This window comes from Mustela nivalis, assembly GCF_964662115.1.
Source record: "Mustela nivalis genome assembly, chromosome: 4".
NCBI lineage: Eukaryota > Metazoa > Chordata > Mammalia > Carnivora > Mustelidae > Mustela > Mustela nivalis.
Genome location: NC_139023.1, coordinates 97,660,672 through 97,676,534, shown reverse-complemented (window position 1 = coordinate 97,676,534; position 15,863 = coordinate 97,660,672). Strand labels below are relative to the sequence as shown.

The 15,863-nt window shown below is 35.6% G+C and overlaps 1 protein-coding gene across 1 annotated transcript in view; it reads left to right on the top strand.

Annotated features, from left to right (window-relative positions):
- Window positions 1-15,863, top strand: part of ENPEP (glutamyl aminopeptidase) — a gene marked incomplete at its 3' end in the record, with an annotated part of 60,020 nt that overhangs the window by 27,795 nt on the left and 16,362 nt on the right. The window contains exons 4-10 of the mRNA XM_082728180.1: window positions 557-677; window positions 3,161-3,315; window positions 3,799-3,912; window positions 6,805-6,939; window positions 8,769-8,834; window positions 14,026-14,091; window positions 14,220-14,371. Of these exons, the coding sequence (XP_082584306.1) occupies window positions 557-677; window positions 3,161-3,315; window positions 3,799-3,912; window positions 6,805-6,939; window positions 8,769-8,834; window positions 14,026-14,091; window positions 14,220-14,371 (809 nt within the window). The remainder of the gene's footprint in view (window positions 1-556; window positions 678-3,160; window positions 3,316-3,798; window positions 3,913-6,804; window positions 6,940-8,768; window positions 8,835-14,025; window positions 14,092-14,219; window positions 14,372-15,863) is intronic.

Sequence of the window (15,863 nt, the reverse complement as noted above, 5' to 3'; positions counted from 1 at the left end):
CATGTCATAGGGACACAAAATAATATCTTAGAGACTTAGAGGATTGATGCCTCCCTCTCAGATAATTTTAAATTACTGTATTTTAGACTCTGAAAGTAAAATAGTTAAAATATCAAAAGGGTAATTTGGTAGTAATGGATAGATGAGTACAGTGGAAAAAATATACCAAAGAACTCTTTAGATGAGAAAAATCATATGATTCATTTCTTCAAAGATAAATAACACAGATACATAGATAGATAGATATTGATAGAAAGATGGGTAGACACATAGATATGAAGAATATATGTTCTAAATGGAAAAAAGTAATAACATTTTAAAAATAAATTGGAAACAACCATTGTATCTTACATTATTTCTAGTTATTGAAATCGCTCAAAGAGTTATACAGTATTGCTTTCCACATGAGTCTCAGAGATGTGAAATCATTTGTCCAAAACTCGGATTCAAATAAGTCCTTACCTGACTCCAAAGCTTACCTTCTTTCCATTATATCATAGTTTCTGTGTTTTATCAAATAAAAGTTTTCACTAAATTTTTGTGTTTTGTTTAATAGCTCACTATATACGTCCAGCCACAGCAAAAGCACACAGCTGAGTATGCTGCACATGTAACTAAAATTGTGTTTGATTATTTTGAAGAATACTTTGCTATGCATTATGCTCTTCCTAAATTAGGTGAGACTCATTTTTTATTTTCTTATATTTAATATGCCTTTGTTTTTACTTAAGTCAAATCATTTCAAGTTTTCTCATTCTTAGTTAATAGTCACCCCTTAGTCTCTTTATTATATGCCCAAATATGTGTCTATTTACTGGATGCTGAAAGATGCACTTTGGATTCCTCCAAGAATAATGTCCATATTTACTCTAGTCGTACCTGATAAATGCATAGAATTTTACTTGCAAATAAAGACTAAAGTAATGTGCAAAACTGCAGGTGTCGATAATAATGGAGCCTGAAATAGCAACCTAGATTCCTTGATTTCAAAATCATGACCCTTTGTATAGCTTGCATTGCCTCCCTACCATCAATGAGTTGATAACTGGTAAGGATAAATGATGCTATAGGAGCCCCATGTGCTTCTAGTCTTTCCACTGTACAAGATTAATTCTAGATTCTCCAGCAGTTAAAATGAAACACTGATACTCCTTCCATAAATATTTTTTTTCCTAAGTGGGGGGAGCATGTTTTCCTTTTAAAATAAAATTTGGGCTATAATCAAAATGGTGTAGATATGATACTGCTACCCAAAGTAGAAGTGATTTATTAGTAATTTTGAGTGGTATTAACAAAAACTTTAAATGAACCACCCATATAGATATTTGTAGGGATAAAATGAAGATGACAAGGAAGAAATCAACCCAAAATTGATTTCTTTATTTCTGTTTATGCCTCTACTTTAATCAACTATCAATGCGAAGTGACTGGGAATGCCAGATTCTCTATGTGGGGGTAGCTGTGGCTCTGGGCAACTTTGCAGATGCTCCATTTTTCTCTTCAATGGCATCAGCTCCCAAATATTAGAGAAAGAGATGGGAAGAGAAGCAACTGTTCATCGTCAGAATAATATTTAATAAAATGTAAAGCACATTAATTTAAAAGTCTCTTTTCTCTTTATCTTACTTGAACCACCCAGGATAAAGTAGGCAGTGGAACTCTCACAAATTTATTTCTCTGTTCCCCTTTTCTCTTTCCCCCATACACCTTCTTCTTTATACTTTTAAAAGCATTTTCAATCCTTACTGAGTTGACTCTGTCTTAGACTTTCTGTACAGTTGACTTCTGCATTTATTACACTCCCCACTTATTAAATACAATGGAGTTAATTATAATGTCAATACTCACTAGAGAAATGAGGTCACAAAGAAGTCCATGCTTTCAAGGATTAGGTAAAAATTACACTCCATAATATTATAGAAAATAATGGCCCTTGCAGGGAATACTTCTCTGCCTTTTAAGTGGGATTCTTGTGACAAAATAACCGAAACTAAGAATGAAAATAACTCAGAAAGGAAACCACTGCTGTAATCTTGACTTTTGTTTAAGATCTATCCACTTTTTGTTCTTTTATAAAAAGCTTTAAGAATCTTTATGGTAACCAGAAAGGACCTTTGCTTGTCTATTAGATAAAAATTTAATTTATTTTTATTTACATGCCTCATTTAAACTATAAGTAATAATATGGGGTGCCTAAGGGGCTCAGTTGGTTATGCATCTGATTCATGATCTCAGCTTGGGCCTTGGTATCAGGCTTGTGAGTTCCAGCCCTGCACTGAGCTCCACACTGGGCGTAAAGCCTACTTTCAAAAAATTATGTATAATAATAAAGAAATTACATTTTTATCATAGTTCATTAGCTGAAGAATCTGTATTTTGTCCACTAATCAAACTCAACATTTTATGTTTGGGACTTAACACAGAACTGACAGGCACTGCCTCTTCCTGTCCGATGTTTTATCAAAGATTATAGGCCCAAGCAAAAATAAAGAATAGAAATTCCTGGTAGTATTCAATATTTTAGGTCTGGAAGAGAGTTTAGAAAGAACATACTCTATTTCATGTTGATCCAACTTATTTAATGCATGCAAATGGGTGGTAACCAGTAGAGAATTGGGTTGATCTCCAATTGTACAGAAATAGAGGAAAAGTGAATTTTATAATCTTTAATATTCTGCATCCTTGGATAGAAATATATTTCTGTGCACTGGGAAACTGTGTGCCTCTAAGTCTTCATTTGAAAACATCACTTCCTTATTCCTCACAGCTTATCCTCAAAAACAGATGCTTTCTGTTACCTAAGTAAAACTCTTAAAAAAAAAAAAACAGCCAATAAAAAAGAAGTACAGAGAGAAACAAAAGACGTAAAATTATAGAGAACTGAAAAGAGTATTGCCATTAGTATCCTTTGAAAACTAAAAGACACATTGATATCTGGGGCTAACAAGAAAAGTTCCATGGAAAGTCTGAGTGCATGAAGGCTGAAAAGTTCATACAAATAGATGATTGTTTTTTACTCTAAGAAATTATTTTTAGCCTTTTTTTTTTTTTTATTTTTAGCCTTTTAAAAAAGCATTTGTGCACAGAACTTAATTTAGTAAGAAATGTTATAAACAAATTCAAAGAAGTATTTCTCACAGGATTGTTTCTTTCTCCATAGATAAAATCGCTATTCCAGATTTTGGCACTGGGGCCATGGAGAACTGGGGTCTCATCACTTACAGAGAAACAAACCTGCTTTATGACCCCCAGGAATCAGCCTCATCAAACCAGCAGAGGGTGGCCAGTGTGGTTGCCCATGAACTTGTGCATCAGGTATAGAATCTTCGTATCAAATTAGCTTGTTTTATTTTAAAAGTGGCTTAACGACCGTAGGAATGATTGAGATTAATAATAACTTAGCAAATAAAAAATAGTCAATCAGAAAATCTTGCCTGTCTTCTTAGTGCTAGCAAATATCTTACCATGAAAACCTTTTAAGACACATTGAAACCTTTTAAGACACATTGTTTTGCCTTTAGTAAATACACACTGGACTTCAGTTTGACTTTAAATAGGCCCAGTAATAATACCTAAATAAAGGCAATAAACTAAGGAGAATTTAAGATCATTTAAAAATCGGGAGAAATAGAAAAAAAAAAAAAAAGGCAAGCAGGGAACAAATGCTAATTAAGTATAATGCCTGCCACTTCTCTATCCAGTGACATTTACATGGAAAAATAAACGTATTGCTATTTTCTAGGCCTCTCTACCACAAGCATAATAATTTAACTGTCTCTTTATTGCTTATAATTTCAGTGGTTTGGAAATACTGTGACCATGGAATGGTGGGAAGACTTGTGGCTAAATGAAGGATTTGCTTCCTTCTTTGAGTTCCTCGGAGTAAACCAAGTAGAAAAAGAATGGCAAATGGTGAGCCCGAAACACATAAGCTCTCAATGTCTAATGGCCTAATGCAAAGTGACTGAAACCTTTACACCATAACAGTGTTCCTGGGTCAGGGGCCTGGTGCAGTGGTGAACTGGGAATTTCCTTGTGAGTACAGAGTGGAGTCAGTTCGTTCCACTGAACTATACCTTGCTGAGGGCCAATGCCCAGGCCTTGGAAGGCAACTGACCACCCCAATCTGAGGATGTCCTGGACAGAGTCTCTCAATAACATGTGTCAAAGCAGGAAAACAAAATAGTGAGCTCAGACAACACAGCTCTGTATTTAAGTTCTGCAGTGTTAATCCTTTGAAAAATCGAAGTCTAATTTTGCAAAGTACTTACCTTACAAAGGTTGTTGGAATAGTGTGATAAAGAGAGAAGAGCATAAACTGAGTGTTATAGGGGACGTGACCTTGAGCAAGTGACATATCCTGAGTCAGTTCTCTCCTCTATGAAAGAAGAACATTGTTCTCTATCCTGTAAGCTTAAAAGCTCCAAAAAATACGTGTAATTACTGTATCATCCTACCTTGTGTCCCCGAGGGGACTGGAACAAAGACATCTATGAACCCTAAAGATTTTTTTTTTTTTTTTTGCTGAAAAGCTTAATCTGTTTTTTCGATATTTAGATGGTGTAAGTGCTCTTATCTGTTTGTATATGTGGAAGTAGAAGTGTGTTGCTGTGTAAAAGTAGGAATTACAGGACTCGTAATGTAGAGACTACTGCCCTCCACTGGAAAAAACAAAAACACACCCTTATATGCCTAAAACCCCTTGGCCCCTTCCTATAACCTACTTTAAAAAGTAAGAAACTTAATTTACAATGATTCCTGCTTAAAACTTTAATCTACATCAGGATTTGTCAACCATGGAAATTTTGACATTTTGTGCCAGATAATTTGAGAGTGGTTTACAATTGTGGGGGTTGTCCTGTGCATTTTAGGAAATTAAGGTTTATTCTTGGCCCATATATGCTAGATGCAAGCAACTCTTCCTCCCCAGTTGTAAAACCAGAAATGTGTCCAGGTATTTCCAGCTGACTCTTGGGGGGAAAACTTTTCCCTCGCTGAGAATCACTCATATATGTTGAAAATTGTTGATTTTGTAATTTGTTGAAATTAAACTGTATAAATGAAATATTATATTGTTCCTTATTTTCTATAAAGTAACTTGGGGCCCTTCTTATTGCAAGATATTATAAGAAATTATAACATTTTAATATTGTTGTATTATATATAAGATATTTAACATTTTAATATTCTAATTCAGTATTTCAAAACACCAATTAAATTTCGGAAGAATTTAGTATGAAGTTCTTTTTTAAAAGATTTATGTATTTATTTGAGAGAGAGAGAGAAAGAGAGCGAGCAGTTGGGAGGGGCAAGGGAGAAGGAGAGAGAGAGAATATCTGCTTGAGCACAGAGCCCAACAAAGGGCTTGATTCCACGACCCTGAGACCATGACCAGAGCTGAAATCAACAGTCAGATGCTTAACTGACTGAGCCACCCAGGCACCCCAAGTATGCAGTTCTTAAATTAAATTTAATCACATCGTCCTTCCCAACCATTCTTCCATCCATTCGTCCATCCAACCATTTTTTCATACATTTATTAAGTCTTCTGTGTTCAGTGAACACTACACAGGATCCCAAACAGAAGAAAACATATTTCTTGCCTTCAAGGAGTTCCCAGTTAAGGTTCTGGTGGGTGGAGGGGAAGAGATAAATACAGACAGATTGTGGGAAAGCCTGATAAGTACCACAACAGTGGAGCCTCATTTCATGGTGAAAAAGCTGATGCCCAGAAAGGGAATAAAACTTTCCAGTCTCAAATAGACAATTGGTAACACAACCAAAACCATTGTCAGATTTCCTGACACTGAGAACTGAATTCTTTCTACTTAACTTAAGCCTCTTAGGTTTAACACAATTTAAAATCCAAGTGAAAATTACCTTGACTGGTGATCATCACTTGAAAATAGTGCCTTGCCTATTATAAATGGAAATTGCAAAATTGGAAAATGTAAATATAGCTCACTCTTCTTTGGGGAATGTTTTTAATTAAGTAAGACCATAAATCTTGATTTTTTTAAATAGTGATTTAACAGAATGAGATTTCAGAATCTAATTGATTAAAAATCAAAATAATAATAGCAGCTAATGTGTTAGGTTTCACTCTGCCAGTTACTATGCCAAATGCATAGCATGCATTATCATTGAATTCTCTAACAATTCTAAAAAGCATAAGCCACTATCGTCCCTCTTTGATGGGTTAGAGACCTTAAACTTACATACCTAGAAAATGAAAAAATTGAGCTATAAACCATGAAAGTCTGACTATAGGGCTAGACCTCTCAACCATTCTATTTTGCTGAGAAAACATAGCATTGGGATGAGAAGACGATTATTAGAACTAAAGTAAGAACTAATATTTTCTTTGATTAAGTATGACTCATCCAAATTCTAATAATTGGTTGACAAAAAAAAATCCTGAACACCAATTTTTGGTCAACATGTATCCTGTCTTAATTCTGAGAACAAATTTGTGAGGTGATACCATTCCCATTGCGCGGTTACAGAAATGTGGCACGTGTGTTAAAGTTAGGCAGAAGTAGCAGAAATAGAATTCACAGATGCCTCTGTCTTCTTTCCCATCATAGAGGGCTGAAGTCAAAGAAATTACAGTAGAAAGAGAGAATGGAATCAGTATAGATCAATAAGGGTAAAATATGATTAATTTAAACACCTAATCCTTGTCTTAAGTAATTTGAGTCATTTATATTTATTTTCCCCCAAGTGATATATAAATGATATTTTGAAATGTGAGCTAGTATAAAGGAAGTGCTGTCTTTTTTTTGGTTCATTCTGTCCTTTCAGAGAGACCAGATGTTACTTGAAGATGTATTACCTGTGCAAGAGGATGATTCTTTGATGTCTTCACACCCAATTGTTGTCACCGTGACAACTCCTGCTGAAATAACATCTGTTTTTGATGGAATATCCTATAGCAAGGTAGGGAAAATAGAACATTGTTGTGAACATCTTCCTGTTTAGTGACTTTCAGTAAATGCTGAAAATGGAAAGAATGGTGAGACTGTGCTAATGGGCTCTAGGAAACAGTGTAGAGCTTATTCTGGTTGCTGAATATTCAACAGTTTGTACTTTTCAGTCAAACTGATCAATGCTGGTCATTGTCACAGGATTTTGAATCAGATTTTTAAAAATTTCTCCTTTCACTTTTGTTTATAACCTCTTTGATTCTCACTGAACATTTACATTTCAAGCTTCCAGTTTAAAATTATTTTATTTGACTTTTTAAAGGACAGCTAATCTTCTGCTGTGTGGTCTTTGGTGCCATATACGTGGATACCTTTTCTAATAGAATCCTTTAGGGAAGGCAGTAAGAAGTTAAACCCAACTCAGTTTGAAGAAACGACTTTTAATCATTTTTATATGATATAAAGATGACTTTATGAGCATGTTGTAGATGGGGCATTTTTATCCATGAACATGTTCTGCAAAGCTACTGTAGATCTACAGTGACCCACTTTCTCCCACAGCTTTTCCTACAGCTCCTCCTCTGAACAACTTCATGCTTGCATGCAGTATAATTTAGTCATTTCCCTTTTGCTGCTCATGGCTTACCCACTATGCTGGGTGGCTCAAAAGCCGATGAAAATGAATCTATTTTGTTATTCTGGGTAATACCTAAAGTTTTTTATTTAAAAATTATTATAATTATTAAAGTGAATACTAGATAAAATGGCTTGAGTGAAAAAAGCTTTCTATGTCTTACCATTTCAAAGTTATAACATCATATTTTTGGCTTTCTGTGTCATTATTCCCATGGCATCTTTTTAGGCTTCCTTTATTCATTTTTGTCTCACATTACCAATAATTCTTTCCTCTGTTAAAATGGACATTTCTAATCCACTTATGGTATGTTATAATAACCCACATGGGCACATTTATATTTTATTAAATCAGTTTCTTTGAGTCAGAGATATTCCATGGTTTTAAGATATTAGGTCATAAATAAATAAATGTTCTAAGTCTTTAGCCTTCTAGTAGGTACAAAAATAATGTGTACTTAAATGACAGTAAAAATTGCTCCCTTACTAGGGAAGCACATGTTTTTCTGGTGAGTTACTTGAAAAATGATTTAAAAGTGTATAAATAGTGAATTTTAGTATTAATCTTATATGCAGAGAAAGTTGAAAGCAGAGGATTTCCTTAGATTCCTCAGATAAAATAAAACCAAATGAGAGGATTTTGAACATTAATGATATATTTATATATCATTATATATATTTCATATATATTTGAAGAGGATTTTAACATTAATGATATATTTAACTATATTAAACTATTTGACCAGATAATTCTTCAACTAACTATTTCCACTAAATGTAATCTTTTCGAAGTATTGAAATATACTTTAAGAAGTAAGCAGAATTTTATCATGGAATTACTTTACTTAGTCCCTGAAAAATAAGAGTTTTCTAAGTGTTCTAACGTTTCTCTTTCATTAGAAAAGCCCCATCTGCTGGTTCATCTGGTGAAGTGCAGTAATTATTTAAACCTTAAGTCACTGAAATGATGGCCACTGTATCAATTTCTCTTTATCTTTTAGTTATTTTAGAGGTGGAGATATAGGGGGTGTGCCAAGTCACATTTTTTATCCTAAAACTATGGAGTTATGGCCAAGTGATTTAGTAGGGTCATCTTGAAGACATAATCTCACAAATAAGATATTGCAATACTGGTCACAATTTCAATCCCCGGTGTTTGTTTCCTGCTTATCCTTTACTAGTTCAACCTGCCATTCTTTTCTACCACAGGGAGCGTCCATTCTGAGAATGCTTGAAGACTGGATGACACCAGAGAAATTTCAAAAAGGATGTCAGGTGTGATTTATTACTTTTAATAGTATTAAACGTAAACTACACTGATCAATGACTGATGGGTGACAAGATGTGGTTAATTAAGGACAACCCCCTTTTTACTTTTTCTCTCCTTAGGAGAGATTAAATAGCAAAACATGATAAGGTGACTTCACACCTAGCTAAGTGCCTACACCGTCTCTGTAATTACCATTTAGCAGAAATTTCATGGAGAAGTTAAATGGATTATTTTAGATACTCTTTACACACATATTAGCTAAGTCTTCCATAATAAATACCATCAGCCGGGTCATTTAAACAAAGGAAATGTGTTTTCTCATGGTTCTGGGGGCTGAGAAGTCTATGACCACATCCCCATAGATTCGCGTGTTGGAGAGGGCTGTCTCCCTGCCTTGCAGATGGCTGCCTCTTTGCTCTGTCCCGGAGTGAGCAAGAGACAGAGCTATCTGGTGTCTCTGATCAGAGAGACATCAATCCCCATGAGGATCCTACCCTTATGACTTCATCTAAACCAGACGCTGCAAACACCATCACATTGGAGATTAGAACTTCAGTGTCTGAATTTCAGGGAACACAATTCAGTCCATGGCGACATGACATAAGAACTTAAACATATGTATAAAAGTCTTCCCTTCCAGTTTGTAAAAGGACTTCTTCCTTGTTGGATTTTAAAAAATGGCAAATATACACATTCCTATTATGATGGAGTCAACAGTGAATAAAGAGGGACTGCTTCCTTTTAGAAACAGAAATGATAATAAGTTTTCAAAAGCATTTCACACATCCCACTTAAGCTGATTACTCCAGGGGATATTTCATTTTCAATTTCATTTTTCTAACAAAACCTAAGCCAAGTCACTCGGGGTTTTTTGTTTTGTTTTTTTTTTGTTTTTTTTTTTACACTAAAGGAGTATTTTTTTTATTTTTAAATTTTTTTGCATATTAAAATTCTAATTTATTTTTCAAATGTAAATGGGAACACTAGAAGCCTCAAGATTTTTTTTTTTAGTACACTGGAAAAGGTGCATTCAAGTCCTTTTGACATTTTTGTTTTTTAAAAATTTAATTTTTTTGTGTGTTTCAAAATTCCTTGTTTATTATTGTCAGTGTTGCTACAATCTGTCCGAGCAGAGGTCCTGTCTGCAGGTTGGCGCCATTGCAGCCTAGAGATGGAATAGTCTTCCTACTTCTTCCCTTCCATCTCCATCCTCTCTGCTGTGATGCCGCAGGTAGTCTGGCAGAGCAGTGGTGATGGCAGCCAGTCCAGGAAGCAGAAAACAGGTCAGAGCAGCACCTCGCCAACTTTCCCAAAGAATGCTAGTACTTCTTTTCAGTGTGATTCCCCAGGACAATGCCTACTCCCCATTCCTTCAAGTCTTCTTACGTGATATCCAGCACTCTTTGGGCTCCCCCAAATGGAAACAGTCCCTTCCTACCCAATGCTGAAATTTCTAGGTGACTATGAAAGTAAGAAATAAGACCAGGACTTGGGAAATATTCAAGTACATCCATACATTTTAATCCTTTTGTCCATTAATCAAAAATTCTGTGTGGACACTGGCAGAAAGGGAAAAGCTATGTGCTTATTCTTTGTGCACATTAGAACATCTTGTAACTTTCCCCTCAAATTCAAACACATATTTCATCATATCTTCTCTTACAGTGAGCACCTTCAGTGAGGAACTCAGTCTTCTATATCTTTGCATTATATTCCAGTATCTAGTAGAATGCAGTATGCATGTTAGGCAATCCAAAAAGTGTTTCTGGACTGAATGAATGGTCTATAATAAATGTTATAAAATATAGAAAAAAAACAAAAACAATTCTTTTTTGAAAATTCCATTTGCATAGTGTTCATTATAAATGAAACTGATCAGTAACGCATTCTTAGAATCTTCAAAACTGACTTCAGATTAAATGATTTTTGTGGTAACTTCTAGAGATGTACCAACAGAGTCCTTAAAAGTGAATAGCTATGCTAATAACTCAGAAATACTCCCGTATTTCTGTTAGCTCAATATCTATGGTATAATTAATTAAAAAGCCACTAATGGTCTAAAACTAATATTTCTCAAGTGAAAACTGTCTTCCTCCATCCTATGACTACAGATGAAGCTAGAAACTGAACTAGAATGAACAGGTATTAATGTTTTTCATGCCATCATAGTGGCATGAAAATATAGTAAATAAATTTACCAAAACAACAACAAAAACACCCACTAAAACCCTCTCTTTTCCCCTACAATCTTCAATCACTAGCTCATATCTGAAAATAGTATAGGCCACACTTAATTGCTCTCAAACCAACTGGAACATTCCTTTCCTTCATTCAAGTATCCGAATAGTATCTCTCCTTGAGTTATCATCATGTTATGATTGCTGCCTCTAAGTCCCACAATCTGTGACACCATTCAAAAAATTTCCCTTGCAAATACTAACTTTCTGTCCAAAGTGACTCTTCATGAGTGAACTTGGTGTGGCAGAAAATCTGGAGATGGCCAGCTCTGTTCTCTTTCATGCTCATCCCCTTTCCCCAAACTCCATCTCAGACAACAAAGCAGGTGCAGAGTGCAGAAAGACAGGGCAAAACCATCACCTGGAAAGTCTTTAGGGCTGTGCTTGTGCATAAAAAAATCATTCTAGAGGGTGCCTGGGTGGCTCAGTGGATTAAGCCTCTGCCTTCAACTCAGGTCATGGTCTCAGGGTCCTGGGATCAAACCTCATATCCCGTTCTCAGCTCAGCAGGGAGCCTGCTCCACTCCCACCCCCACTGCTTGCCTCTCTGCCTACTTGTGATCTCTCTCTCAAATACATAAATGAAATCTTTAAAAAATCATAGTAGAAAATGGGGCATTCATAATAGTACACGGTCATAAAATCAAGCTGAGAAACATATCCATCCTTTCTTCTTCTCCTAGTATCAGGAATGGCTTAGCTGGAATATGGGCCTTTCCCTTCCTGGGACACTAGTAACAGAAACAAGGCTCCTTTCCTTTTGTGCTTACCATCCCAATACCAATTAATAAGGGACTATTATTGGGGGGACCTAGGTCACCATAAAATTTTGAGCAATCATTCAAATGATTGTGATCATTCGAAGTGAAGAAAGAAATTTCTTAATAGAGACTATTCCGAAGTGCACTAATCTAGACAAAATAAAATTGATGTCTTTTAATATATTGTTTATATAAATGTCCATGTAGCCTGTACTTCAGGAGAAGCAAGAAACTACAGTTTAAAAAGCAATAATAATAACATCGCCACTGAAACCCGCAGAGACTGGTCCAGGAGTCGGAATTCGTTCAAGGTTACCACAGGAAACTCTCTTCACCCCTCTAGGCGCCAGTTTCCTACACCCCTAAAAATGTGATAGTTGCTTAGATAATATTTAAAATTCCTTCTAGTTCCCAGATTGCACGTTGTAAGCTCAAGACATTGTGAGTATACAAGTAAACTTCTCTACATTAATATTAAGATGCCACTACTTACTAGAAAGAATCATTAACGGGTAGTTATGGTTATAAGTAATTATTACTGTTATTAAGTATTCCATTATTTTATTTAGAATGAATGATTTGTGCAAGCTCTGGAACAAATACCTAAAATTGAATATTGAGTATGTGCCTTTCATGTCGTCTCCTTTCCTCTGCCTGCCCTCCAGTGGTAGTGCTGAGCAGTGAACTCATTGAAAGAACAAATATGAAGGCTGCTTTGCAAACTGGTCTCAACCCTCATCCAGGCTTCTTGGAGCAGTACTGTTAATACTGTTTTATCTCTCTGTGCCTGAAAAGAAAAGAATTTAGAAGCTGATGTGACTAAGGCACAGTGACTCCTGAAAATTATAGCAACTTAGAAGATGTCTGGTGCAAAGTCAACCAGTGGTTATTTTCTTTGAAGCTCAAGGAACACTTAAGAAGGTTCATTTCTATCAAAGATGTCCATATTTTAAAGGGACAATTCTTGAGAACAACAAAGGCGTAATATGGCAGGAACTTTGGACGGTTTCCTGGAGAACCACAGTTATGAGAGTAGGGGAAAACTGGGAACTTTCTTTAGGGACACACCATATTATATCTGAAATATTGTGTGTGTATATATATATATATATATATACACACACACAGAGAGAGGGAGAGAGAGAGAGAGATTGTGATATTGATATACAGAGATATTGACTGCTACCTGCAGGCCAAATCTGGCCCAACACCCATTTTTTGTAAGGTCTGCAAATAAAATTGCTTTTACAATTTTGAAAGATTGGAAATTCAAAAGAAGAATATTTCATGACACCTGAAAGTTATATGAAATTCAGATACCAGAGTGCATAAATGTTTTATTGGAAGACAGCTATGGTCATTCATTTACATATCATCTATGGTTAATTTTGTGTTACAGAGGCAGAGTTGAGTAGATACGACAGACACTATAAAGCCCCCCAAACTAATATCTTTACAATGCAGCTTTCTACAGAAAAAGTTTGCTGAGCCCTGCCTTAGAGCCAAGCTTACCTGTTTTATCTTTGCAAATTGCCTTGCTCATGTGTGATGGGGGTCATGTAGGGTCTGCAGAAGAAGGTGGAGTATGTAGTCAGTAGGGCTACAGTGGTTAACAACACTAAGTGAAGATCGTAGAATTACAGATCTCTCTTCATATTGGATGACAAATGTGTGGATTGTTGACTGTTTGCTGAACACTTGACTGACCTTAAGTATCTTATATTTCTTCTGAAAAAAATTAAACCTTTCTTCTCCTTTCCACAATTCCATTAGATTTTAAAAAGAACAAGCTATATCATTAATAAGGAAAAAATGTTTGTGCTTTACAAATACATTATTTGTATAATGTTTTCATAGGTTAAAAAATGTTTTCATAAAATGTATCATTTTATTTTAGGTACACTTGCCATATTGTACATTAGAATGAGATATATCTAAGGATTCAGCTCATGTGGTAGAAGTATGAGGAAAGCATACATTGATTTCTTTTTAAAATTTTTTAAAAATTTATTTATTTGAGAATGAGAGAGTGTGTGAGTGAGAGGGAGAAGCAGACTCTCCACTGAGCAGAGAGCCCAACAAGGGGCTCGATCCCCGGACGCTGAGATGATGACCTGAGCAGAAGGCATATGCTTCACTGAGTCACCCAGGTGCCCCCTACGCTGACTTCTAAAATACTTGTTCTCTTTCACGTACAGATTTACTTGGCAAAATACAAGTTCAGCAATGCAAAAACTGAAGATTTTTGGGGAGCACTTGAAGAGGTAAGGAATGTATCCCAATTGTTTCTTTGTCTGATTAACAAATGATTTATCAGTCATTTCTTTATCTAACTATTCTACATTTTATTCCTCTAATTTACTAATTATTCCTTATGTTCCTTAAATATCAGGCAAGTAATCTACCAGTGAAAGAAGTAATGGATACGTGGACCAAACAGATGGGCTATCCTGTACTTAATGTCAAAGATATGAGGAACATCACACAGAAACGCTTTCTGTTGGACTCAAAAGCTAATCCTTCTGAGCCACATTCAGATCTTGGGTAAGGATCTATAAAGCATTTCAAGAAAAAAGCAGAAATTTGATGGGAATGCTGGCTGTTTGGTTGGATCATGCTCTTCAGTACATGATTTCTGTGTGATAATATAAAAGCACAGTGTCTTTAGGAAGCAAAAGCATTCAAAGATATCTCCATGGTCTCCAACTTCAAAATGGTGGACTGAGCACATGCATCCAGGTCCTGTCCTTCCTAGAAATCACTGAAAAAAAAAAAAAAAACAAAAAAAACAGAAGTGCTAAAAGAGATAAACTCATAAAGGAAAGAAAAGAGGAGGGGCAAGATACATCATAGAATTCTAGAAGATAGGCCAGAAGGAGAAATATTGGTAGAAAACAAATAAAGGTAGATGCAGCCAGATAAAAAGGGACTTGTGGTAGAAGTAGAAGTAGCTTCCCTCTCCCTGGGCAGGCTCTGGGCTCACTGTCAGCATGAAGAGTGGAGTGTGGGAGTGAGAAGTGAGGCTGAAAACAGGGCAATTAATTTGAAGTCTAGACTCAGGACAATTGTGCCAGTTAGACACACCCCCATTCCATTGCCCCTTCATCTACTGCTATCCTTCCCTGTTGAGAGCTCTCAGAGGTCTGCCAGAAGTCTGGCAATGACCCAAGGCAAAATCCAAAGGCTCTTTCCCTCCCCCTAAATAAATTGACTAAAACAGTGGAGGAGAGCTAAGGATTTTCACTTGGTTAGGATGCCCAGAGTAAAGCTTTCCTCCTCATGGCATTTGTGGGATGGATGGGCTAGAGCTGCCAGCTCCCCTTATACATACACAGAGCTCCCAGTCAGACTTCCTATTCAGAGGAAGAGTCTGTTTCAAAAATACACCTCACCTCTCAACAGCAGAGGGGTTAACTACAAGATACCAAAAGTAATTAATTTAGTCCTTCTTTCTGAAATATGGGTGGACCATTAAGATCACATGACATATTAAAAAATATAAAGGGTAAAATCCTAAAAATGTAAAAGGTAAAATCCTACTTGAATAAACAAAAAAACCAATTGGTGAAATAAAAAATAAATTTATGAAATAATTTTGGAGATCAAAGAAGCTATTAACACCCATTTACTATGAGCAGAATTTCTTTGGAAAAAACAAACTTAAAATACAGAATTGCTCTGGAAGTTTAAATTTTTGGTTATCAAATAATTATTTGACCAAGTAGAAATAAATTTGGGGAACTGTCTCAAATTAGAGGGCAAACACATAGAACTGACAAATGTGAAAGAAGATAAATAGGCAATGTCCAGTACTCAACTAAGAGATGTCTCTCAAAAGAGAAAGCAGAGAAATCTGAGAGGCAGATCATATCAAAGAAATGATAAAGGACACAGGGATTCTGAATAAAAGGCCCCATAGACTACACAGTACAAAAAAGGAAAATACATATATATATATATATATATATATATATATATATATATATATACACTTAGCTACACCTTCAGAAATGTTACAGTCATCCAAAATAGTTGA